We start from the raw sequence: 24,782 nt of genomic DNA on the forward strand, positions 1-24,782 counted from the left end.
TAGCGTTCTTGTTGTCCATGTTGATTTATCTGAAATTCATTTTCAGCATAAACATGACTCGAACAAGGCCAGCATTCATTGCCTATTGCTAGTTCTCCTCAAGAAGGTGCTGGTGCGCCTCCCACTTGAATCGCTGAATGTGGTGAAGGTGCTCCCGCAGTGCCACAATATTCAAGGTGTCAAATAACAGAAAAGCACAATCTGATCTACTGGGACTGTAAGTTAATGGTTTAATATAAGTGTTTGCTTTACTGCTTAAAAATGAGTGGTAGAGTATAAAGGTTAGGAAACTGCATGAGTTTTCATCCTGCTAACATACAAACTTGGAATTATTCCAATGATGCAGTTAAATATATCCGCAAAATATATTCTAATTAGAGCTGACATTAAAAACGACATTTTAAGAGAATATTGCTAACTTAGTAAACTGATGCATTTAAGGGAAATATTTTCTTTGGGATTCACAGCTATATTTTTATTGCTGTGTTTTAAAAAGTACAGCTCTCCAGTTAGAATTATATGGTTATTCTCATGTTTATTGTCCTTTACTTACAAAGTCAGAAGAGACTTCCTTCTACCTCAGATAAATTATGTAGGGCATCCAGCTGAATAAACATTATAAATTTTGTAAAATTACTGTAGAGTCTGAGAAGGAAAAATAATTTTTCTCTCTTCAACAGGCGTAATTAAAATTCACATACGGCAAATGAAAAGTACTTTTAAAAGTAACACAAGTTTATTTTTTTCTTAAACTGCACAGTGCAAAAATGGACTACAGTAAAATTGGTGGGGGGGGCGGGGGGGGGGGGGGTAAGTCTGTTCCACCTTCACTATCTCTTCTGTCAAAAGATGGGAGAGTTATCGCGGTATAATAACACACGCTGCTTTATTAAGGGTTCTGCATACAGAGAATGGATAATGTAAAATGAGAATTTGAGATCCAGTAATATTCAGATACTTAGATACCAAACTAACATAGAGCTCTGCCAAAGAAATTATTGAATTTCTGTCTTCAAACCAAGCTTGAGTGAAGCAATACGCTGTAAAATAAAATCACCTGATTTGACTGAAGCGTAAAGAAAGGTGCCCACAACCAAAGTGACAGATTGGTGTATTTTACTTCAACTTAATTTATACTGCTGAGGCAGATGCTGGGCTGCATCCCATCTATTAACGGGGAGAAGCACATCTGTTAAAACTCCAGTACAATGGATGGCAATCCACTAAAACCGGAAAAGTAACCCAATAGTCTCAGAACTTTTTGCAAGCTCTGGGCATTTTGATCCATCACGTTGAGAAGGGGGGAAAAAACACATTGGTCTGCTCGAAACATCTGCTAAGCTCTCGCTACTCAAACACACACTAGTCTTCTCCTCATAACCTGCCAACAAAAATATTTGTCTGAATGAAGGATTGTGCAAATCGTGGGATAATGGTAATCTGCTTGACAAGCCGACAAATTTCAAATATGATCATGGAGAGACCAGCTCAAACAAGATCCCTCCATATGACCCTTCAATCAATGCAATTTGTCCACATGTTTCAAAAGTAGATCCTGATTTACTTTGTGGATTATTAAATACAGATATAATACATCATACATTTAGTTTTTCCAGCAATGTAAGAGAATCACCTTTCTCCTCTTCCTTACTTCAATCACCGTAAACGTTAACAGCAATTGTCACAAGATGAGATTAAAAATACCAGGAAAATTTTGAATATACTATCAAGTACACTAAACAGTTTTATAATCACTTGAGCAAGATTACCATACGAGTCTCTTACATTAGTACTAGATCTGAAAAATGCACCTCTCCTCTAAACTTAATACACAAACATTGCAGTAAACAAATAAGGTAAGAAGTGATACACAAATTGCCTCCAAGGCACTTGCTCTACATGGCAGAAGATGATAGATGGTTTCATCTGAAAAATACCTAAGGTTTGTGTTGGAATCACATTTACTTGGCCAAAGACCTGGGTTTTGCATCACAACCAGCTGGTCACTTGCTCTCTCAAACAGAAAACATCATTGAGCCCTTATGGCGGAAGCAGATGTCTTCTTTTTTTTAAAGATATGACACAATTGTAGCGCTGCACGTAATTAAGATTGACTTAAAAAAATGCAAATGAGGACAATGATACTTTAATGCTGTGTCTAAAGTAAGTACACTGCAGCCATGCTGGAACATGATTGCTCTTCTTTCTTGGATATAAAAGTCAGTGATTCAAAAGTATCAATGGCATCAGTAAAATATTATGTAGGTTTCTCTCACAACAAGAGCAGCAATAGTGCAATACCATCAATATGGGACGAAAACCTGGTTTCTGTGCTGTTACATTATCTGATTTTATAATAGTCTTCAAGGTATTACTAATAACTTAATATCGTATCATATCTTCCAAAACAAAACACATCTCACTGAAAAGTAAATGAATATAATGCACCCAAACTGTCAGCAGGCCCTGTCTTCTTCTAGGTCAGCGAAAATGATAGACATGACAGTGGGCTCCTCTAGTTTGGGTCCCCTGCTCCAAGGATTTGATAACCTTTACAAATACAGCTTGTATTTCCCATCGTTTCCCTTATTTTTTTTCCCCAAAACCTAAGTCCTCCTTACACACCAATCAAAGTATCCGAGTCTGTGAAACACCGAGTTTAACTTATGTAATCTCAGTACAAAATATGTACAGCTGGAGTTTTACTTTGGGCAGGCACCTCCCACGACATGCAATCCGACTCATTTGAAAGTGCTTTGTGAGCTGGTCTACTTACCATTGACTTGGTAAAAGGACGGGCCAAGGCAAACAGTAGGGTGTACAGCCACCAGCTGCGGTGTATTGAGGAGTACATCATGTTTCCTGGATGCAAAGCGTTGGATGTTACCCCATGAGTTGACAGGCGGCGGTTCAGCTCACTTGAGAAGAGAACATTGCATAGCTTCGACCGGTTGTAAGCCAGCATGGCCCAGTAATCTTTCTTAGCAGGAGAAAGGAGACTAAAATCCAGCTTCCCTGAGGCATCCTTTATATCAGTGAATCTGAAATTCATATGAAAAAAATGGTCATTTAAAAAAAAAATTTCAATGAATGTGACTAGAAATATCAAATGTTTCTAGCGTCTGGCAAAGACAATAATTGCGAAGCACAGCTGGCAAACAGACCGGAAGCCTGTTCTGAAACATCACTTTTTCTTTCAACTGACTGCTTTAGAATCTGTCATGGATTTGTCTAGTAACAGCAGTGACACAAACTTAACGACATAATAGGATGTGACCTGCCAGCATCAGGTAGAAATCTGCCCAGCAACAGCAGTAGCCAGTGTTGAAAAGGCCAGATGAGATGCGTCTCTCCCAGTAACGAGATTAGAAGGCACTTATATAGAATCTGATGTGAATACCTTAATAATAGAAACAGCTTACCAAGATGATTGGGAGATCAATGAGGTATGCAAATGCTAATATAGAGAGTCAAAGAATTTGATAGGGGCAGGCAGCCAAATATCCTGAAGGCAGAATTAAAGTGGAACAAAGGTATGATTTCCAGGAACCTCAGAAGCAAGGGAAGCCAGTGGACATCTGGCAGTCTCGGAAGCAGACAAACAAGTTTCCAGCTAACAGCCTAAGTTTTACATCTAATAGGCCATAAGTCTTAGAGCCAAGGCAGGGAAGAAAAACTTTGTGAAGGCCTTTTAAATAACTTTGCCGGACAGGACAAGACGTTTCCCAGACTTGATTATCCTTCCAGTATTGTGTGGTAACTATAAGCTGATTTTAACTTTTAGGTCTATTTAATTTGCATATTAAGAACAAAGAACAAAGGAAAGTACAGCACAGGAACAGACCCTTCGGCCCTCCCAGCCTGCGCCGATCCAGATCCTTTATCTAAACCTGTCACCTATTTTCCAAGGATCTACTTCCCTCTGTTCCAAGCCCGTTCATATATCTGTCTAGATGCATCTTAAATGATGCTATTGTGCCCGCCTCTAACACCTCCGCTGGCAAAGCGTTCCAGGCACCCACCACCCTCTGCATAAAAAACTTTCCACGCACATCTCCCTTAAACTTTCCCCCTCTCACCTTGAAATAGTGACCCCTTGTAATTGACACCCCCACTCTTGGAAAAAGCTTGTTGCTATCCACCCTGTCTATACCTCTCATAATTTTGTAGACCTCAGTCAGGTCCCCCCTCAACCTCTGTCTTTCCAACGAAAACAATCCTAATCTACTCAACCTTTCTTCATAGCTAGCACCCTCCATACCAGGCGACATCCTGGTGAACCTCCTCTGCACCCTCTCTAAAGCATCCACATCCTTCTGGTAATGTGGCAACCAGAACTGCACGCAGTATTCCAAATGTGGCCTAACCAAAGTCCTATACAACTGTAACATGACCTGCCAACTCTTGTACTCAATACCCCGTCCGATGAAGGCAAGCATGCTGTATGCCTTCTTGACCACTCTATCGACCTGCGTTGCCACCTTCAGGGTACAATGGACCTGAACTCCCAAATCTCTCTGTACATCAATTTTCCCAGGACTCTTCCATTGGCCATATAGTCCGCTCTTGAATTTGATCTTCCAAAATGCATCACCTCGCATTTGCTTGGATTGAACTCCATCTGCCATTTCTCTGCCCAACTCTCCAATCTATTTATATTTTGCTGTATTCTCTGACAGTCCTCCTCGCTATCTGCAACTCCACCAATCTTAGTATCATCTGCAAACTTGCTAATCAAACCACCTATACCTACGTCCAGATCATTTATGTATATCACAAACAACAGTGGTCCGAGCACGGATCCCTGTGGAACACCACTAGTCACCTTTCTCCATTTTGAGACACTCCCTTCCACCACCACTCTCTGTCTCCTGTTGCCCAGCCAGTTCTTTATCCATCTAGCTAGTACACCCTGAATCCCATACGACTTCACTTTTTCCATCAACCTGCCATGGGAAACTTTATCAAACGCATTGTTTGTGGGAAAGGGGAAGTCTTAAGGAGTTCAGGGATTGTAGATATATTTTGGAACAATGGGTATGATCTACAAAACGTGTGCGTGTTTAGTAATATATATACTTGTCTTGGTGTAGTATAGTCCTCTTTGTGTGTAATTTAATGAATAGTCTTTAATAATTGTTACACAATGTCTGAGCTGCTTATTTTTTAAACTATAAATTTAGAGTACCAATTAATTTTTTCCAATTAAGGGGCAATTTAGCGTGGCCAATCCACCTACCCTTTGGGTTGTGGGCAAACAGAACTCCACACAGACAGTGACCCAGAGCCGGGGTCGAATCTGGGACCTCGGCACCATGAGGCAGCAATGCTAACCACTGTGCCACCCTTGGGCTGCCTGTTCTAACTGGGGTTTCACTTGGCTCCTCACACCAATTCTCAAAATTTTGAATATACTAAACACAAAATTGTACACATCCACGAACCAGTGTTCCAAGTTGGGATACCCTCGCAGGTAACATCAGTATGGTTTGTGACAGAAAAACAGCCTTTTCATTGCAATAATGGCAAAGTTGCCAATATTTGTCGTGTTTATTCTTGTAATTCTGTCAGCAATATCTTGTGTGTGCACATGCGCAGTTAAACAGCTTGGTCGGTCGGCACGATGGCACAGTGGTTAGCACTGCTGCCTCATGGCGCCAAGGACCCAGATTCGATCCCGACCCCAGGTCACTATCTATGCAGAGTTTACACATTTTCCCCATGCCTGCGAGGGTCTCACCCCCACAACCCAAAAGGATATGCAGGGTGGGTGATTTGGCAACACTAAATTGCCCCTTATTTTGAAAAAAAGAATTAGGTATTCTAAATTTCTTTTAAAAAACAGCATACTTGGTCATAATACCTGAACAACCTCTCTAGCACTGAAAAACAAATGTTCTGTTTGTGCAAAGATCCCTTTGCATTGGCTCCAGATTTAAATTATCGTCGGGGAAGCAGCAATCCACACACAGAGATTGTCAGTTCTTGGTGGCCAGATTTCTTCGAGGATACTGGTGAGACCCTGTCCACAAAATCTAAACCATGGTCTTTGTGTGTCGAATAAACCAATACATTGAATTTGAAGTTTGAATATAAAGGGGTTCCTGAACTTTGAACGTCTAACCACCAGGCTTATATACAGATCAAATAAACCCTCCCCTTCAATCAGTTGCCAAAGATTCAGATTGGTACACACTCTCGTCCCCCTCCTCAATCAACTCAACTAGAGTACCTGGAAACAAAGGAGCCACAGTCAGCCTGTCAGACAAATAAACCATTTGCACTAATCCTAAAAAGAAAATCAGTACAAACCTCTCAGCCATCATAAACCAAACAGGAACAAACACAATTTTTTTGATGGCTTCAGCAATGTTGAAGGCAAGTATTTAGATTGAAAAGCAAATTACAAGATGTCCACAAATTTGGTGCTTTTTTTAAATTAAAAAAAGGGTTCGCTTGCATCTAATGCAAATGGTAGAAATTTAGATTTTACGAAAATAAATAGTCAATCCCAGTTTGCTCAGCTCAGACAAGTTTATATCTCCTCATCCAATGGAGTACCTATTTCTGGAGCGCACGTATTTGTCCGTGCTGTACTTACTTATCCAGGGAAAGGATTGCAGAGGCAAGGACAATACAATTGGCCCATATTCCCTATTCTTCTAGCTTTAAAAACTGAATAACTACTGTATGTTCATACAAAATGTCAGGTGTGTTATGTGTCATTAACACGTTTATTGTTTAATGTTAATTAAACTAATTCACCTTAAATATTTAACGGTGCACAGACCATCATCCTGCTATTACATGAGTTCAAGTGGCATTAGTAACAAAACGCTGCATTTTAATTTACCTTTCTACCAAGTTAAAAATATTTATTCCATGTAGTAATTGTTCATATGTTCAGAGTCCCCATTACCTCAATGGATCACCAATGGCTCTCTCTCACTCTCTCTTTCTCACACAATACACCATAGAACTATAGAATTCCTACAATGCAGATGGAGGCTATTCGGCCCATCAGGTCTGCACCAACATTCTTAAAGAGTACCCTATCTAGACCCACAATCTATCCCACATCCTTGTAACCCCACCTAACCTACTTCTTTGAACACTGTGGGGCCATTTAGCATGGCCAATCCACTTAACCTGCACATCATTAGACTATGTGAGGAAACCGGAGCACCGGAGGAAACCCACACAGACAGGGGGAGAATGTGCAAACTTCACAGTCACCCAAGGCCAGAATTGAAGCCAGGTCCCTGGCACTGTAAGGCAGCAGTGCTAAGCACTGTGCCGCCGTGCATTGAGCGCTAAAATTCAATGTTACCTAGAATGTTACCTATTATATTATGACTATCACCAAAAATAACCAGTCCATACAAACACTGATGTCCTACTAACTTGGGAGGAGCAATTATCAAATAAAATTTGACACTGAGCCACATAAGGTGGCATTAGGTCAGAAAAGAACAAGATTTTGAAGACTGTCTTAAAGGAGGAGAGAGGTAGATGGACAGATAGATTTATAGAGGTAATATACTTTTCAGCCTGAGCCAGCTGAAGGCTTGGTTGACAATGGTGGTGCGCTTAAAAGTGTGGATGCACAAGAGGCCAGAATTAAATTAACACAGAGATCTCAGCAGGTTGTTGGGGCTGGAGGAGGTTACAGAGAGAGCGAGGGGTGAGGCTGTGGGCAGATTTGAAGACCAGGATGAGAGCATTAAAATTGAGGTGCCACGGGAGCAGGAGCAGGCATTAGCGCGCACAGGGGTGAAGGTTGAACGGGACCAGGTGAATTTTGGATGTGGACAGCAGTGTTTCGAATGAACTGAAGTTTTTTTCAGGGTGGAAGAAAGGAAGGCTGGCCAGGACAGCACTGCAATAGTCAAATGTGGAGGGAGCTAATGCATGGGTAAGAGTTTCAGCAGCTGGTGAGCTGAGGCAGGGGCAGAGTCAGATGATGTTAAGGAGAAGTAGGCAGACTTGTGGGGTGAAGTTATTGTGACCAAATGGGGTCACATATTGCTCCAAGATGGTTTAGCCTCAGGCTGTTACTCGGAAACGCATATTTTTTAAACCAACACTTTTTAACACAATCAAGCAAATTCTGGTTAAGTTGGTCGTTAAGCTTAGAGTCAGCAGAGGTTTCAAGCTTAGTTATGGTCTTGACCAGTAGTCACCAGTCAGTCGGGACCAATGTGGTTTTATTTCAAGAGCCGATAAATCAAGACCTTAGGTCAACCTCAATAATAGGCAAGTCTTGCATAAAGGGAATTGCAAATTTATGAAACCGCAGAGCCTTACTAATTACAGTAATTCTAAAAAGGCTGCACACATTTAAATTGATCCAGAGTAATTGCTACTTTTATTCATTATCAAAAGAAATTTGTGTGTAATTTTGTCTTAACCTCACAAAATACAGTCACGAAGACTGAAATTTATGATGTGAAGAGTGTTTGGCAAAACACTTCTCAGGACTCAAGGGAAACGCTATAAAATAAGATTTTTATTAAATGCACAGATGCCATTTTGATTTAATGTGAGCCATAAACAAAGTACTGAGTTTCGAAGTGTAATACAAGCCCTACGTGGCTTGCTGCTCTGTGGAACTTTGTGATTGATCATTGAGATCTCTTCAGTGTTTATTGTGTACGATTATGGCTTCCATAGAAGTAGATATATGTTTTATACATATATACGAGTGTGAGTTATACAAGACTCACGCCCATTTGTTTTTCCACTATAAGGATTTAGTCAAAAAATGCAAATTGGACAGTATAGCCAATTCCTCGGACTGAACCATGCCTTCAACTTCGACAATATAAAATAGACAGGCTGCCTTCAGTCTCAGCGGAGAGGCAGCTACCAATGTTGCCCACTGGTAATTAATCTTTGACTTTTCTGAAGTCTAATCAGCCTTCTGCAGGCAAGAAACAGATATGGAAGTTGTCCAACTCCTATGAACACATTGAAAGGTGGCAAAGGCACCTTTGGTCAAACAGATATGCACCCCTGCCCCCTACAGAATGACCAGAGAGCACAGGTCAGACACAGAAGGAACAGGCAGGACAATATAGAACTAGGGTCACCATCTTAGGATATGGGGTCAGACATTTAGGGCTGAAATGAGGAGAGATTTTTTCGCTCAGAGTTAAGAATGTTTGGAATTCTCCACCTCAGAAGGGGGTAGATGAGAATATTGAAGTCCGAGCTTGCTGGATATTTGAGCACTGAGTGAATCAACAGTCATAAATCAGAGAGTCATTTATGCCACAGATGAAGGCCATTCAGCCCATTAAGTTTGGGATTCTGCCAAGCAATCCAGTCAGTACCACTACCCCGTTCAATCCCTGTAACCATGTGGTTTTATTTCCTTCATGTGTCCAATCAATTTTCTTTTAAAATCATCGATTGTTTCCGCTTCCACTAATCTCATGGGCTCTGGATTCCAAGTCATTACCACTCACCTGTGTAAAAAGCTCTTCCTCACATTTCCCCAGCTTCTCTTGCCCAAAACCTTAAATCTGTGTCCCCTAGCCTTTGCACCAGCAGTTAATGGGTACAGTGCTCACTCACTACCCCTCTACCTGGTAAGGCTCCCTGGGCCCGATCCCTGGCATTGTCAACCTGGCACTCAGGCAGTGCCCGTGCCAGGGTGCCAGGCTGGCAGTGCCAAGGCACCCAGGTGCCAGGGTAGAGCCAAGGTACCGACCAGCTGGGGGTTTCTAATGGCTGGCGACATCCCCCCATCCACCCCTCAAGTGCCGCTACGCCTGATCCACATTTGTGGTCTCGCAGGTATGGTCGGTGAGTACCGGGCACCAGGCGAATCCGGTGAACATATATTTAAATGATCCATACGGTTTATTTAAATATGCTGATCTGGGTCACGTCCAGTGACGGCGAGATCCAGATCGTGCTATCTCGTGAGATTCCGTTGTCACTGAGTGTCTTTAAGACAGAGACAGATCACAGCAGAAGAAATTACCAAGGTGATGGCTGTGAAACTTGAAAAACAGTTCACAAAACACATGGAAGCGATGACGAAGGAGATGGGGGCGGTATTGAAAGTGCTGGTGGGGGAGGCGATTGCCCCGGTGAGGGCGGCGGTATCCAGCGCAGCGCTGGTGGGGGAGCAAGGTTAGACACTGAAGGAAGTGGAAGAGGCATTATCGCAGCACAGTGATCAACTCACCTCGATGGGGAAGGAGATGCGGAGGGTGATAGAGACCAACAAGGGTTTGCGAGCCAAAATGGAAGTGCTGGAAAACAGATCCAGGCGACAAAATCTGAAGTTGTGGGTCTGCCTGAAGGGGTGGGAGGCCCAAGGCTGACGGAGTATTTTGCCACGATGTTGGCGAAGCTATTGGGGGAGGGGGACGATCCCTCCCGATATGAACTGGATTGGGCTCATCGGTCGTGGAGGCCTATACCAAAGTCGAGTGAGCCGCCAAGAGTAGTAACTCTGTGTTTCCGTCGGTATAGCGTGAAGGAGAAAGTACTGTGCTGGGCAAAGCAGAAGCGGGTGGTGCAGTGGGCTGGAGCTGGTATACGCATATACCAGGACTTTACGGTGGAGCTGGCGAGGAGGCGGGCTGCCTTCAGCCGGGTGAAGAAGGCCCTGTACATCAGCAAGGTGCAGTGTGGCATAGTATTGTGGTGGTGTGTATTAGGGGTAGTACGGTACCTGTGATGCCGAGAGACTATTGGTAGACAGACACTGGGTCCCGATTGGATCTGCCGCCTGCTGGCTCCACCCAGTAAGGCGGAGTATAAGAATCCGGGTTCTCCCAGCAGCCGCATTCTGTAACTGAGCTGCTGGGGAACAAGTCTGCTTAATAAAGCCTTCGATTGACTTCATCTCTTCTCGTCTCATGAGTAATTGATTGTGCTACAATTTATTAAGCAGACTTAAAAAGACTATGGAGCTCCGGATCGCCCCGGAGTGTCTGCGAATCAGCCTGCATGCAGCAAACTCAGAGGCCGTATTTAAACACTGGCTAGCGTGCTTCGAGGGATACCTCTGAACGGCCCCCGGCCAGATCATGCAGGTCCTGCATTCCAGGATGAGCCCGGAGATCTACACGCTCATCAAAGACACGGAGGATTTCCCGACGGCGCTCACCATGCTGAAAGGAGTCTACATTCGGACCGTAAACCAAGTCTATGCATGCCACCAACTTGCGATGAGACGGCAAATCCCCGGAGAATCGCTGGACAAGTTCTACAGCGCGCTGCTAATATTGGGAAGGAACTGCAACTGCCCATCGGTGATCGCAAACGAACATACGGAGCTCCTAATCAGGGATGCTTTTGTGGCAGGTATGACCTCATCCCAAATCCGCCAGCGACTGCTGGAGAGAGACTCACTAGGGCTCACGGAGGCACAGGCCCTTGTGGCCTCCCTCGATGTGGCCTCACAAAATGCCCGCGCTTACGGCCCCGACCGCGCGGCAGCCCCTTGGGCTCCGTGGACCTCCGCTGCGACCGTCTCCCCGACACACCCCCAGCCCCCCGCAAGCCTGCGCGGCCAGAGCACCAGACCACCCGGGGGGGCCCCGCTGCTATTGTTGCAGGCAGTTGAAACGCCCCCGCCAGCGCTGCCAGGCCCGCTCGGCCATCTGTAAAAGTTGCGGCAAGAAGGGGCACTATTCGGTGGTGTGCCAGGCCCGGGGGGTCGCTGCAATCTCCGGGGGAGAATGGGGGCAGCAGACTCAACCCCCCCAATGATCCATGTGCGGCCAACGGGCGCTGCCATTTTGGGTCCCGGACTCCACGCGGGGAGGATGGGCGCCTCCATCTTGTGACCCTCCGGACACATGCGATCCATGTGCGCGGCCATTTTGTCCGCCCCCGACCGAGTGCGATCCATGGATGCCGTCATCTTGGCTAATAGCCAAGGACACCAGCATGGACGGCTCCACGGGGTCTGAAGAAAACGCCCCGATGCAGCAACCATGACTGGCTTCGGTGACCCTGGACCAGTCGCAGCCCCGGATGCTCCAAACGGCAACAACGATGGTGCTGGTTAACGGGTACGAAACGCCATGCCTGATCGATTCTGGGAGCACGGAAAGTTTTATCCATCCGGATACGGTAAGACGCTGTTTTCTTTCAATCCATCCGAATACCCAAAAGATTTTCCTGGCAGCGGGATCCCATTCCATAGAAATCAAAGGGTTCTGCATCGCGAACCTAACAGTGCAAGGGAGAGAGTTTAAGAATTATCGGCTTTATGTCCTCCCCCACCTCTGCGCTCCCACTCTCCTAGGGTTAGATTTCCAATGTAACCTCCAGAGCTTAACGTTCCAATTCGGCGGCCCTATACCCCCACTCACTATCTGCAGCCTCGCGACCCTCAAGGTTGAACCGCCTTCCTTGTTTGCGAACCTCACCCCGGATTGCAAACCCGTCGCCACTAGGAGCAGACGTTTATCCGGTCTGAAGTCCAGCGGCTGCTGAAGGAAGGCATAATCCAGGCCAGCAATAGTCCCTGGAGAGCCCAGGTGGTAGTTGGAAAGACCGGGGAGAAGCAGAGGATGGTCGTAGACTATAGTCAAACCATCAATAGGTACACGCAGCTAGGTGCGTACCCTCTCCCCCGCATATCCGACATGGTCAATCGGATTGCACAATACAAGGTCTTGTCCACCGTGGACCATAAGTCCGCATTCCGTCAGCTCCCCATCCGCCCGAGTGACCGCAGTACACGGCCTTCGAGGCAGACGGGCGGCTCTACCACTTTTTAAGGGTCCCATCTGGCGTCATTAACGGAGTCTCGGTCTTCCAACGGGAGATGGACCGAACGGTTGACCAGCACGGTTTGCGGGCCACGTTCCCATACCTCGACAATGTAACCATCTGCGGCCATGACCAGCAGGACCACGACGCCAACCTCCGCAAATTCCTCCAGACCGCTAACGCACTGAACCTCACCTATAACGAGGAAAAATGCCTGTTTAGCACCGACCGTCTAGCCATCCTTGGCTACGTGGTGCGTAATGGAGTGATAGGCCCTGACCCTGAACGCATACGCCCCCTTATGGAGTTCCCCCTCCCCCACTGCTCCAAAGCCCTGAAAAGCTGCCTGGGCTTCTTCTCTTATTACGCCCAGTGGGTCCCCCACTACGCGGACAAGGCCCGCCCGTTAATTCAGTCCACTACCTTCCCCCTGTCGACAGAGGCCCGCCAGGCCTTCAGCCGCATCAAAGCGGATATCGCAAAGGCCACGATGCACGCAATCGACGAGTCCCTCCCCTTCCAAGTCGAGAGCGATGCATCCGACGTAGCTCTGGCGGCCACTCTCAACCAAGCGGGCAGACCCGTGGCCTTTTTCTCCCAGACCCTCCACGCTTCAGAAATCCGCCACTCCTCAGTTGAAAAGGAGGCCCAAGCCATAGTGGAAGCTGTGCGACATTGGAGGCATTACCTAGCCGGCAGGAGATTCACTCTCCTCTCTGACCAATGGTCGGTAGCCTTTATGTTCGATAATGCACAGCGGGGCAAAATCAAGAATGACAAGATCTTGAGGTGGAGGATCGAGCTCTCCACCTATAACTACGAGATCTTGTACCGCCCCGGAAAGCTGAACGAGCCGTCCGATGCCCTATCCCGCGGCACATGTGCCAACGCACAAGTAAACCGCCTCCAAGCCCTCCACAAAGACCTCTGCCACCCGGGGGTCACTCGGTTCTACCACTTTGTGAAGACCCGCAACCTCCCCTACTCTGTTGAGGAGGTCCGAACAGCCACCAGGAACTGCCACATCTGCGCAGAGTGCAAGCCGCACTTTTTCAGGCCAGATAGAGCGCACCCTTTGAGCGCCTCAGTCTGGATTTCAAAGGCCCCCTCCCCTCCACCGACCGCAACATGTACGTCCTAAACGTGGTGGATGAATACTCCCGTTTCCCTTTCGCCATCCCCTGTCCCGACATGACCGCGGCCACGGTCATTAAAGCCCTCTGCACCATCTTTACACTGTTCGGTTTCCCCGCATACATCCATTGCGATAGGGGGTCCTCCTTTATGAGCATTGAATATTTGGGGGGGGGGGGGGTGGACTGTATATGTCAATGGTGACCATAGGCGATTCTTGATCCTTTCTATTTTTTCCTTTTTTTTCCACCTTGAGAGGGTTTGTTTTATTTGATGCTTATATTGTCAGGTTGTTTAGGGGGGGGGGGTGGTGGGAGGATCGTTGTTGTTGATAAGGGGATTGACATTGTATTCATTACCGTTTACTGTTTGTTGGTGCAGTGTAAATTCTGAAGAAAATGTGAAAATGAAGAATAAAAATATTTATATTAAAAAAAAGACAGAGACAGATAGGTTCATGAGGATAAACATATCAGCCATGATTGAATGGCAGGCCAGACTTGATGGGCCGAATAGCCTGATTCTGCTCCTATGTCTATGGTCTTATAGACTGAAGAAACTTAACAGCAAAATTACTTCCTTCAGGTAATTCATAATCATGAGATTTTATATATTTAGTCGCCTTGCAATCCAAAGCTATAACTTTGCACAACCAATAACTTCACAAGTATAGAGAAGCACTTTAGAATAAATACCAGACCCTGTCAAAAGGAGGGGAGGAGAGGGGGAATTTAAAAATATAACTGCTTACAAATCAGAAATTAATGCGGCAGGGTTTGATGTTCCTACATCTATAAAAAGGACTGTGACATACGAGGTACCAAACAATTCTTTGATGGAGCATGAAACAAAGAAACTGCATGGTGATGTTTAATTGTCTCTGACATAATCGTTAAATGCCAGATGTTTAATTTTTTTTATCAAGTATTATACATCTCACTGACTGAGAAAAGGTATAATGTAGTCACACTTCGAAATATGAAGATGTTACTTGTTTAGGAAAATCTATATAGACACCAATGTCTTGTTCCAGAAATAGGTTTTTTTTGTAAATTGTAATGGAAGATTTTTGAGCTGGTGGTGACACATACTTTCACGCATGCTGGTGAGAAATTATTTTATTTCACCGTTTTTTCTTTATATGCAATTACATGCAAATAAGGTTGCTTTTTAATTTTCATTGCTGACAGATCATCCATCAAGTCCAGTTAATGGGTGATTAAAACTGTAATACTGTCAACCAAAACTTAGCAAATGTGATACAGTATATCACTGATATAAAGATGCTTACACCTATTAACAGTTTAAGCTAAGTAGTGCTATTTTCTCCCGAAGCAATAATAAAAGAATCCTGCAATTGTGGCAAGAGGAAAATAAAATGACACAAACGTATATGAGAACACATATATATATATTGCACAAGGCGAAATATAAATGTTTGCAGAACAAAACTTAATTGTTCCACATGCCTTTAAAAAGCTGCATACAATTTTGGTAGGGTTGTCTCAAAGGGTCCATAGTACGATTACCAATCTCTTGCTCAGGGGATCGATATTCGACCCACGTTAAATTCAAGGCTGATCATTTACATGAGTGAAACACTAAATACTTGATTACGCTGTTCCCAAGTCCACGTGAAAAAAAGCACTTAGAGGACCAAACCCACACAAAGAAAAAAGGAATCCCTCACCAACAATGGAAGGGAAGCTATCGCTCACTTAACATCTAAAATGAGTGAGTTATGGGTCTTGCACTCAACAAAGAAATGCCATAACTTGCCATCAGTGAAATTGCCTTTACATAATTCTCGTCTACACTTTCGGCCAGGATTAATGGATGCACATGAGTGATAACAAGGCAGTAATCTAATTGAGGGGTTCAGATCATTTATAAAGGAAAGAATACACAACTGATTGTGCCTGAGTAATCCAATTAAGGGATTCATGGTACATCAAAAGTATGGAGCTAAAGAGTTCTAACTTATTTGAACCCCATGATTAGTAATAGACTTGAAGTCAATTCTTGGTATTTACCATTTTAATGCTGTAGACGATAGTATTGTTCACAGCACTTCAATCAAAAGATACGTTGCTTTATAACAATAGCGATCACATGATTCTGGGTTCAAGTCCCGATCCAGGACCTGAGCACAAAAATCTATGCCAGCAATGCAGTATTGAGGGAGTGGTGAATTGTCATACGTGCAGCCTTTTGGATGATACCAAGGCCCTCTGTACTCTCTCAGGTGGAAGTAAAAGATCCTATTACAGTCTGTCAAAGAAGAGCAGAGGAATTACCGCTGGTGCCCTGACAAATATTTATCCCTAAATTGGCATCACAAAAAGCAGATTAACTGGTAATTACCACACTGCTGTTTGTGATAGTTTCCGACATTGCAAAAGTGACAGCGGCGGGATTTTGGGACCAAACATTCCCACCCAAAATCAATGGATTTCTGGCTGCTCTCCAAATTTTCCTGTCCCACACGGGACGTTGCCTAGCCACTGGCCTACATTTCAAAAGTACATCATTGGCTGCAAAGGACCTTTGAGTGCTGTGACAATTATAGGATTTTAGGAATATTGGCTTCTAAATCTTGGGACAAGTTAAAAGTCTGGGGATATAGTGGGCGGGATTCTCCCATTCGGCGGCAGAGTGTCCACGCCGTCAGAAATGCCGTCGTGTTTCACGACGGTGTGAACGGGTCGCTGGGAGTACCGATTCTGGCCTCTACAGGGGGCCAGCACGGCGCTGGAGCGGTTCACGCCGCTCCAGCCTCCCATCCCGGCGCGAAATGTGCGCGACCGGATCAACATATGCGCAGTGGCGCCGGCGCCAACCCGCGCATTCGCGGTGGCCTCCCTCAACGCGCCGGCCCCGACGCAACATGGTGCGGGAGTTCAGGGGCCGGCGTGGAAGAAAATAGGCCCGGGGAGCGAGAGGCCGGCCCGCCGATCGGTGGCCCCCCCGATCGCGGGCCAGACCCCATCGGAGGCCCCCCTCCCGCACAGGCCACCCCCCAACTCTGCGCGCAGAGTTCCCACCGGCTGCGACCAGGTGTGGACGGCACCGGCGGGACTGTGCCTTTTTAGAGCGGCCACTCGGCCCATCCCGGGCCGTGAAGTGGCGGCCCGGCGCGGGGTCGGAGAATCCCTGTCAATTCGTTTTTCAGCCTGGGGAGATTGTCATTGCTGGATTAGGTCATTGCCCAGAAAGGCACAGAGGCAGTGAGCTTGGAGAAGCTTTGAGAGAGAGGGGCTGAATTGTGATCTGCCTGACCCTGAGTCCACAATTCCTTCCCAGAAGGATAGTTTAAAAGGAGTAATAATATTTTAAAGCAGAGCAGTCTTGTCTGAAGGCAAGGAGAGGCTGAAACAACCCAGTAAAAGCAGCGAATTGAAGATATGCAGCCAAAACCTACAGGGGTTCTAACCGGGGCCCAAATATGTTCTGCAAAGCTAATTTTAAGATGGATTAAGAGCTGTATGTTTCCTTCCTTGCAGCTTAATGGGAAATTGCATAGTTGTGTTGAGGGATAATTGTAAGCTGTTCTTTTCAGGTGTAAAGTTAAAAGTTTAATAATGTATTCATAATAAAGTTTTGTTTTAGAAATACCAAAGCCCTATTTTTTCATGCAATCTCTCCTGAGCGAATCACTCTTTCTGCAGTCATAAATTGAACTAAAATTTGGGGTCTCGGATCAGTATCCGAACCACTGTTGAGGTCGGATCTTGGGTCGTAATAATGCTCATGAAAGGAGCTATATAAATGCAAGTCTTTTTTTGATGAATGTGATGGAAAAGTGTTGCATAAATTGTGGCTCTTATAGGAAGTAAACATGTGACACAAGACTTTCAATGTATTATATAGAATTTATCAGAATGTTTGATTCAAATTTGGCTTTCTTTTATACAAGTAGCTGTCACGGATTCTATCGCAAATTTCAAAGTTAATACCATAGAACAGGAGTTGCTCTGAAGAAATATCCAGACCATCTTATAATATCAAGACATTTAAGATGTAGAATGGTGGCTTTGTAATTATTTTTTAAAATTGCTAATCCCAGGAGCAAGGTCAAGTGCCATAGTGCAGTCAGAAAGAGAAGTAAAGTTGTGCTCAATAAAAAAGAAATATTAAGTCTGGGTTTTACAAGCAGGAATATTGCAGAAATGTGGCCCCTAGTACCAAAGTACTGAAGCAAAATAATGATTTATTTTTTTGGACACTAAGAGCTATTTATCGTGGCCAATCCACCTAACCTGCACATCTTTGGACTGTGGGAGGAAACCGGAGCACCCGGAGAAAATCCACGGGGAGAATGTGCAGACTCCGCACAGACAGTGACCCAAGCCAGGAATCGAACCTGGGACCCTGGAACTGTGAAGCAACAGTGCTACCCACTGTGCTACCGTGCTGCCCTGCAAAATAATGATTTAATATTTCTGCCATATCTCTGATGTTACCTGTGGTATTATCCTGTCTATCCCTTCATGGTTCCATTCCCATCACATCCTTCCTTATTTTATTGATGTGTCTGAAAATAATTGACTATTTGGTTTATATTCCTTGGTAATTTAGTTTCATATTTTCTCTTTGCCTTCCTAATTGTTTTATTGACTTCTCTCCTAATCTCTTCATATTAACAGCCTCCCCGAACAGGCGCCGGAATGTGGCGACTAGCGGCTTTTCAGAGTAACTTCATTTGAAGCCTACTTGTGACAATAAGCGATTTTCATTTTTTTTCATTTTTCATTATTCTGAAATATTCTGTCCACAATTCATTATGATCATGGCTGATCATCAAGTTCAATACCCTGATCCCGCCTTCTCCCCATATCCTTTTATCCCTTTAGCCCCAAGAGCTATATCTACTTCCTTCTTGAAATTACACAATATTTTGGCCTCAACTACTTTCTATGGTTGTGAATTCCACAGATTCGCCACTCTCTGGGTGAAGAAATTTCTCCTCACTTCAGTCCCAAAAATGTTTACCCCTTATCCTCAAACTATGACCCCGAGTTCTGGATTCCCACCATCAGGAACATTATTTCTGAATCTACCCTGTCTAATCCTGTTAGAATTTTGTACGTTTCTATGAGATCCCCTCGCACTCACCTGAACTCCAATGAATATAATCCCTTCCGACTTAGTCTCTCCTCACATGACAGTCCCGCCATCCCAGGAATCAGCCTGGCGAACCTTCACTGCACTGCCTCCATAGCAAGAACATCCTTCCTCAGATAAGGACACCAAAATTGCACAGAATACTCCAGGTGTGGCCTCACCAATGCCTTACACAATTGCAGTAAAACATTTGGGCCAGCACGGTAGCATTGTGGATAGCACAACTGCTTCACAGCTCCAGGGTCCCAGGTTCGATTCCGGCTTGGGTCACTGTCTGTGCGGAGTCTGCACATCCTCCCCGTGTGTGCGTGGGTTTCCTCCGGGTGCTCCGGTTTCCTCCCACAGTCCAAAGATGTGCAGGTTAGGTGGATTGGCCATGATAAATTGCCCTTAGTGTCCAAAATTGCCCTTAGTGTTGGGTGGGGTTACTGGGTTATGGGGATAGGGTGGAGGTGTTGACCTTGGGTAGGGTGCTCTTTCCAAGAGCCGGTGCAGACTCGATGGGCTGAATGGCCTCCTTCTGCACTGTAAATTTTATGATAATCTATGATCTCTTTCCAATACTCAAATCCTCTCGCTGTGAAGGCCAACATACCATTTGCCTTCTTTACTGCCTGCTGTACCTGCGCGCTTACTTTCAGCGACTGATGCACGATGACAACAATGTCTCGCTGAGTATCCACCTCTCTCAATTTACACCCATTCAAATAACAACCTACCTTCCTATTTTTGCGACCGAAGCGGATAACCTCACATTTATCCACATTTTACTGCATGTGCCATGCGTGTGCCCACTCACTCAGCCTGTCCAAATCCCACTGGAGCATCTCTGCATCTTCCTCACAGCTCACCCTCCCACCCAGCTTTGTAACATCTGCAAATTTGGAGATAATGGGCGCAATTCAATGGAAAAATTTTGAAGTTCGTTTGGCGCGTTTTTCAGTGAGTTTCTACCCGCTAGCCAATGGAACTTCGTAATTTTTTTGAGCCCTGGGGAGTTTCTCACCGGCTTAGCCCACACTTCAGAATTTTTTTCAGCACTAGGGAGCTGAACTCAGAGACTGGGCAGCTGTTTTGAAATGGTGCCCCGACCTCTAAGTGAGCTTGTGGGTCCCTCACATTCCCCACTCATGGGTAATGTCACCCCCCCCCCCCACACACATGGGCAGTACCCCCCCCCCCCCCCCCCGCTATGGGCTCCCCCCTCTTCAGGCCCCTCATGCCCCCTTATAGGCCCCCCCTTTCTAGGACCGCATCCATCACCCCCCCCCCCCCCCCCCCAGAGGCCCCTACTCACCTGCCATGCATACCCACCACTCTTCACTACTTCCTCCGCCCTCCTTTCAGGGGCATGGCCCACCTCGGTCCCTGAGCCTTGGCAGTGCCTGCCTGGCACCCGGGAACCCTTGCATTGACACCCGGGCAGTCTTTCTGCCAGCTTGGCAGTGCCACCCAGCACTCTGGCAGTGCCAAGGTGCCCATGTTCCACAGCCTGGGCCAGAGAGCCACCCTGCACTGGCCCTGACCACCCAGGATTCTCTGATGGCCCGGGAGACCTCCCGAGTGCCGTTCTGCCTGGTCCACGTTTGTGTGGACCAGTGCCGAACGGCACCCAGCTGCGACTTTGCTGGGGAGACCGGTAGATCCCCGGGGGGGGGCCGGTAGATAACGTGTTTTAAACCAACTTCGGGGCGCACCGTTTGTGCCCAACCTTTTTGGGCGTGCTACAGATTCCGACGCCTCGTGGGACTTGGGTGGATCCCACGAGCCGTGAAGGCTGCCGGGAAGCCCGCGAGAGGCCTCTCCCGGGATTCACTGGCCGCACTGCGCTCGAGCGAGAGTGCAACGTGGCCAGTGGATCGAGCCCAATACATTGAGTTCCCTCGTCCAAATCATTAATGTATAATATGAACAGTTGGGGTGCTAGCACAGAATCCAGCGGTGCCCCACCAGTCACTGCCTGCCAATCCGAAAAAGACCCATTTATTCCAAATGATAGTTATCAACTGACATAATTCTCATCATCCTACAGCGATCACAACAAAATGAGACCATATATACAGGCAAAATGTTTCTCCGCAGCAGTTGAGTATGTATGCATTGTGTCGGGTCAGACTCCCTCCTTCATCCCCACCTAATCTCTAACCTTTCCTCCTCTCCACCCACCCTCCCACCACAACATTTATTCCCCGCCTTCTTCCGTCTCCTCTCTTTCCCCTCTCCACATTTCCCTCCTCCCATCTCCCTCCCCTTCCCACCTTTCCCCTTCCCCTCCCTTTTCTTTCCTTCCCCCTTTCCTCGCCCACTTCCCCCTCTCTTTCCTTACTCCCCTCTCACTTCCTTCCCTCTTGTGAGGGGAGCTGCAACAAATGACAAGATAACACGAACAAACTCCCAGAATGGGCAGGTACTCAGCAAATGAATTTCAGCTTCAATCGGTGCGAGGTGTTATACTTTGGCAACACCAGAATTTGAATATGTTAATCATGCACAAACTGACATGTTAATGGATTTTCCAGCTTGATTTTCAGTTTTTTACGATAATCTTCTTCCATTCAATATTTCAGAAATGAAAATTGAATCAGGACCGACACAGCCTCCAGTTTTAAAAGGTAAAACATTGGGCGCGATCCTCCGGCCACAGTGCGCAGGTAAAGCAGCTCGCCGCAGCGCAGCGTGGCCGTTGAAAGCCGGGAGACCCACCTCCCGGGATTTATCTGGCTCGCAACGCCTCGCGAGATTCAACACAATCTCGTGAAACGTTGCAAGGCGAATCCCACCCACAATGGGCGGGATCACTTTTATTTTGTAAATTTAGAGTACCCAATTCACTTTTTCCAATTAAGTGGCAATTTAGCGTGACCAACCTAACCTGCACATCTTTTGGGTTGTGGGGGCGAGACCCACGCAGACATGGGGAGAATGTGCAAACTCCACACGGGCTGAGCTGGGATTGAACCTGGGACCTCGGTGCAGTGAGGCAGCAGTGCTAACCACTGCACCACCATGCTGCCCTGCGGGATCACTTTTTAACAAATCTGCATATTAGAGCGAGGCAGTAAGCCTTACTCTGATGTGCAGATTCCGGAGGTACCTGAGGCTTTGGGTTTCAATCCCTTTGCCTCGGGGACCTCGGGCGAGCGTCGTTTGATACTGGTCCCCATTTTGTGGAATGGGACTCGCCCGATGTTGCCAAGGGGATCGGAGGCCCCCAGCTGCATTCCCTTTGGGCAGGGTTGTGCCCTACAGTGCTGTGCCACCTGGGTACCCTGGCAGTACCAGGCTGGCACCTTGGCAATGCCCGGCGTGGGTGTTGGGGGGGGGGGGTTACAAAGTTCCCCGGGGAGACTCCCGTATTGCGTTCGGGCTTTGGGAGAGGTCGGGGATTGGGATGCCATTTAAAAATGCCGTCCTGATTCTCGCTACAACGGCGAGTTCTGGTGAGCAGAGCTGAACGTTGTAAAAAACAGGGCTGTATGCGGCCTCGGACGCACGTTCTCGGCACTGCAAACGCCGGCAAGGACACAGCTAAACGCGCTCGCTCGGGGACTTTGTTCCCTTTTGGAAAGATCGCGCCCAAAGTCAGGTTTCAACAATCTGCATCCAAGCTCTGCAGTACGTTAACAATTGCATCCCAGAGACATGTAGAACCAATAGATTGGAAACTAGAAAAGTTTAGTTCATTCTAGAACATTAATTTATTGTAACCTCAGTAAACTCTGAGGGTTTTTGTGACACCCTGTTTAATCAAGGTGAGGCAAGTTCAACTGAAGATCTCCATTTAGAGGGCTGGCCAGAAATCGGGAAGAAATGGGCCGGTTGGGGGGGGTCAAGAGAAAGGCTGCAGGCAGTGGGAGGTGAGAAGCTGCAGGGAAGGGAATGCACAATCAATTGCACAAAGACAAGAGTTGAATACAACTGAGGCTTTATTGCTCTAAGATGTGTGGCCTCCCACAGCTGCTGGCGAAATGGCTACTGCACGGAGGACACACATATTTATACTCCGCCTACTGGGCGGAGCCAGCAGGCAGGGACTGCCGTTGTATCTGTAGTACAGGTCCTACCGTACATCACCTAATATAGGTGCAACAGTGGTTTACCACAGAGGAGGAGCTGGAAGGCTGCAGGGAGGGGGAGATGGGAGGCTCCAGGGAGGGGGAGATGGGAGGCTACAGGAAGGGGGAGATGGGAGGCTGCAGGGAGGGGGAGATGGGAGGCTGCAGGGAGGGGGAGATGGGAGGCTGCAGGGAGGGGGAGATGGGAGGCTGCAGGGAGGGGGAGATGGGAGGCTGCAGGGAGGGGGAGGTGAGAGGCTGCAGGGAGGGGGAGGTGAGAGGCTGCAGGGAGGGGGAGATGGGAGGCTGCAGGGAGGGGGAGATGGGAGGCTGCAGGGAGATGGGAGGCTGCAGGGAGGGGGAGATGGGAGGCTGCAGGGAGATGGGAGGCTGCAGGGAGGGGGAGATGGGAGGCTGCAGGGACGGGGAGATGGGAGGCTGCAGGGAGATGGGAGGCTGCAGGGAGGGGAAGGGGGAGGCTGCAGGGGGAAGGGGGAGGCTGCAGGGAGATGGGAGGCTGCAGGGAGATGGGAGGCTGCAGGAAGATGGGAGGCTGCAGGGAGGTGGGAGGCTGCAGGGAGATGGGAGGCTGCAGGGAGGGGGAGGCTGCAGGGAGGGGGAGATGGGAGGCTGCAGGGAGGGGGAGATGGGAGGCTGCAGGGAGGGGGAGATGGGAGGCTGCAGGGAGGGGGAGATGGGAGGCTACAGGGAGGGGGAGATGAGAGGCTGCAGGGAGATGGGAAGCTGCAGAGAGGGGGAGATGGGAAGCTGCAGGGAGGGGGAGATGGGAGGCTGCAGGGTGGGGGAGATGGGAGGCTGCAGGGAGGGGGAGGTGAGAGGCTGCAGGGAGGAGGAGATGAGATGGTGCAGGGATAGAGAGAGAAACACGGGCTGGTGGGAGTCAAAGCGAGATGCAGGAGCAAGAGGGGAGAGAGGCAGGAGGGAGAAGAAGCGAAAGGCTGAAGGGAGGATAGAGGGAGTGCAAGACTGAAGGGGCAGAGGGACAGACTGTAGGGAGGGGGAGAGAGAGAGGCTGGAGGGAAGGGGCAGGGAGGATGGAGAGTTTGGAGGGTGGAGAGTGTGGAGGGTGGAAGGGGAGTATTTGGTGTGGGGGGGGGGGGGGGGGTGTCTGGAGACTAGGTCGGGAAAGTGTGGAGATTGGGTAGCAATGTGTGGAGAAGGGCTGGGGGAGTGTTTTGAAACTAGGGATGAAATGTTGTGACTGGGAAGGGGGGGGGGGACATGTGTGGTGACTTGTGATAATAATAATCTTTATTATCACAAATAGGCTTACATTAACACTATGAAAATCCCCTTGTCGCCACGTTCTGCCGCCTGTTCGGGAACACTGAGGGAAAATTCACCGAACAAGAATGAGAGTGTGGAGAATGTGGGATGCAGGGCAGAGGATTTAGACCCAGGTTAGCACCAGAGGACTGGAGAGTGTGTTCGGAAGTTATAAACTTGTTTTATATATATATATGTGTGTGTGTGTGTGTATAGGTTATAAATATAACTATACTCTTTCAGTAATTTGCTGTTTGCGGAGCATGCAGGATAGCTTGCAGGATAGCTTTGAGCACAGGAATAACTTTGAGTGGGCGGGATAGGAATGAGCGCGCGGGATAGCTCGGAATCCACTATCAAATTTGATATCAAATTTATTCCAAATTAGAACCATTGGTGTCAAATTGTAACTGGGAGCATTGAGTACATGTGAAAGCA

General features: G+C 47.1%; 1 protein-coding gene across 3 annotated transcripts in view; it reads right to left on the minus strand.

The window, feature by feature from the left end:
- Positions 1–24,782, minus strand: part of wwox (WW domain containing oxidoreductase) — a 1,140,899-nt gene that overhangs the window by 635,125 nt on the left and 480,992 nt on the right. For all 3 annotated transcript variants that reach the window (XM_072517840.1, XM_072517838.1, XM_072517839.1), the window contains exon 8: positions 2,777–3,041. In XM_072517840.1, the coding sequence (XP_072373941.1) occupies positions 2,777–3,041 (265 nt within the window). The remainder of the gene's footprint in view (positions 1–2,776; positions 3,042–24,782) is intronic.

The sequence above is a fragment of the Scyliorhinus torazame genome, chromosome 10 (genome assembly GCF_047496885.1).
Source record: "Scyliorhinus torazame isolate Kashiwa2021f chromosome 10, sScyTor2.1, whole genome shotgun sequence".
NCBI classification, from domain to species: Eukaryota; Metazoa; Chordata; class Chondrichthyes; order Carcharhiniformes; family Scyliorhinidae; genus Scyliorhinus; species Scyliorhinus torazame.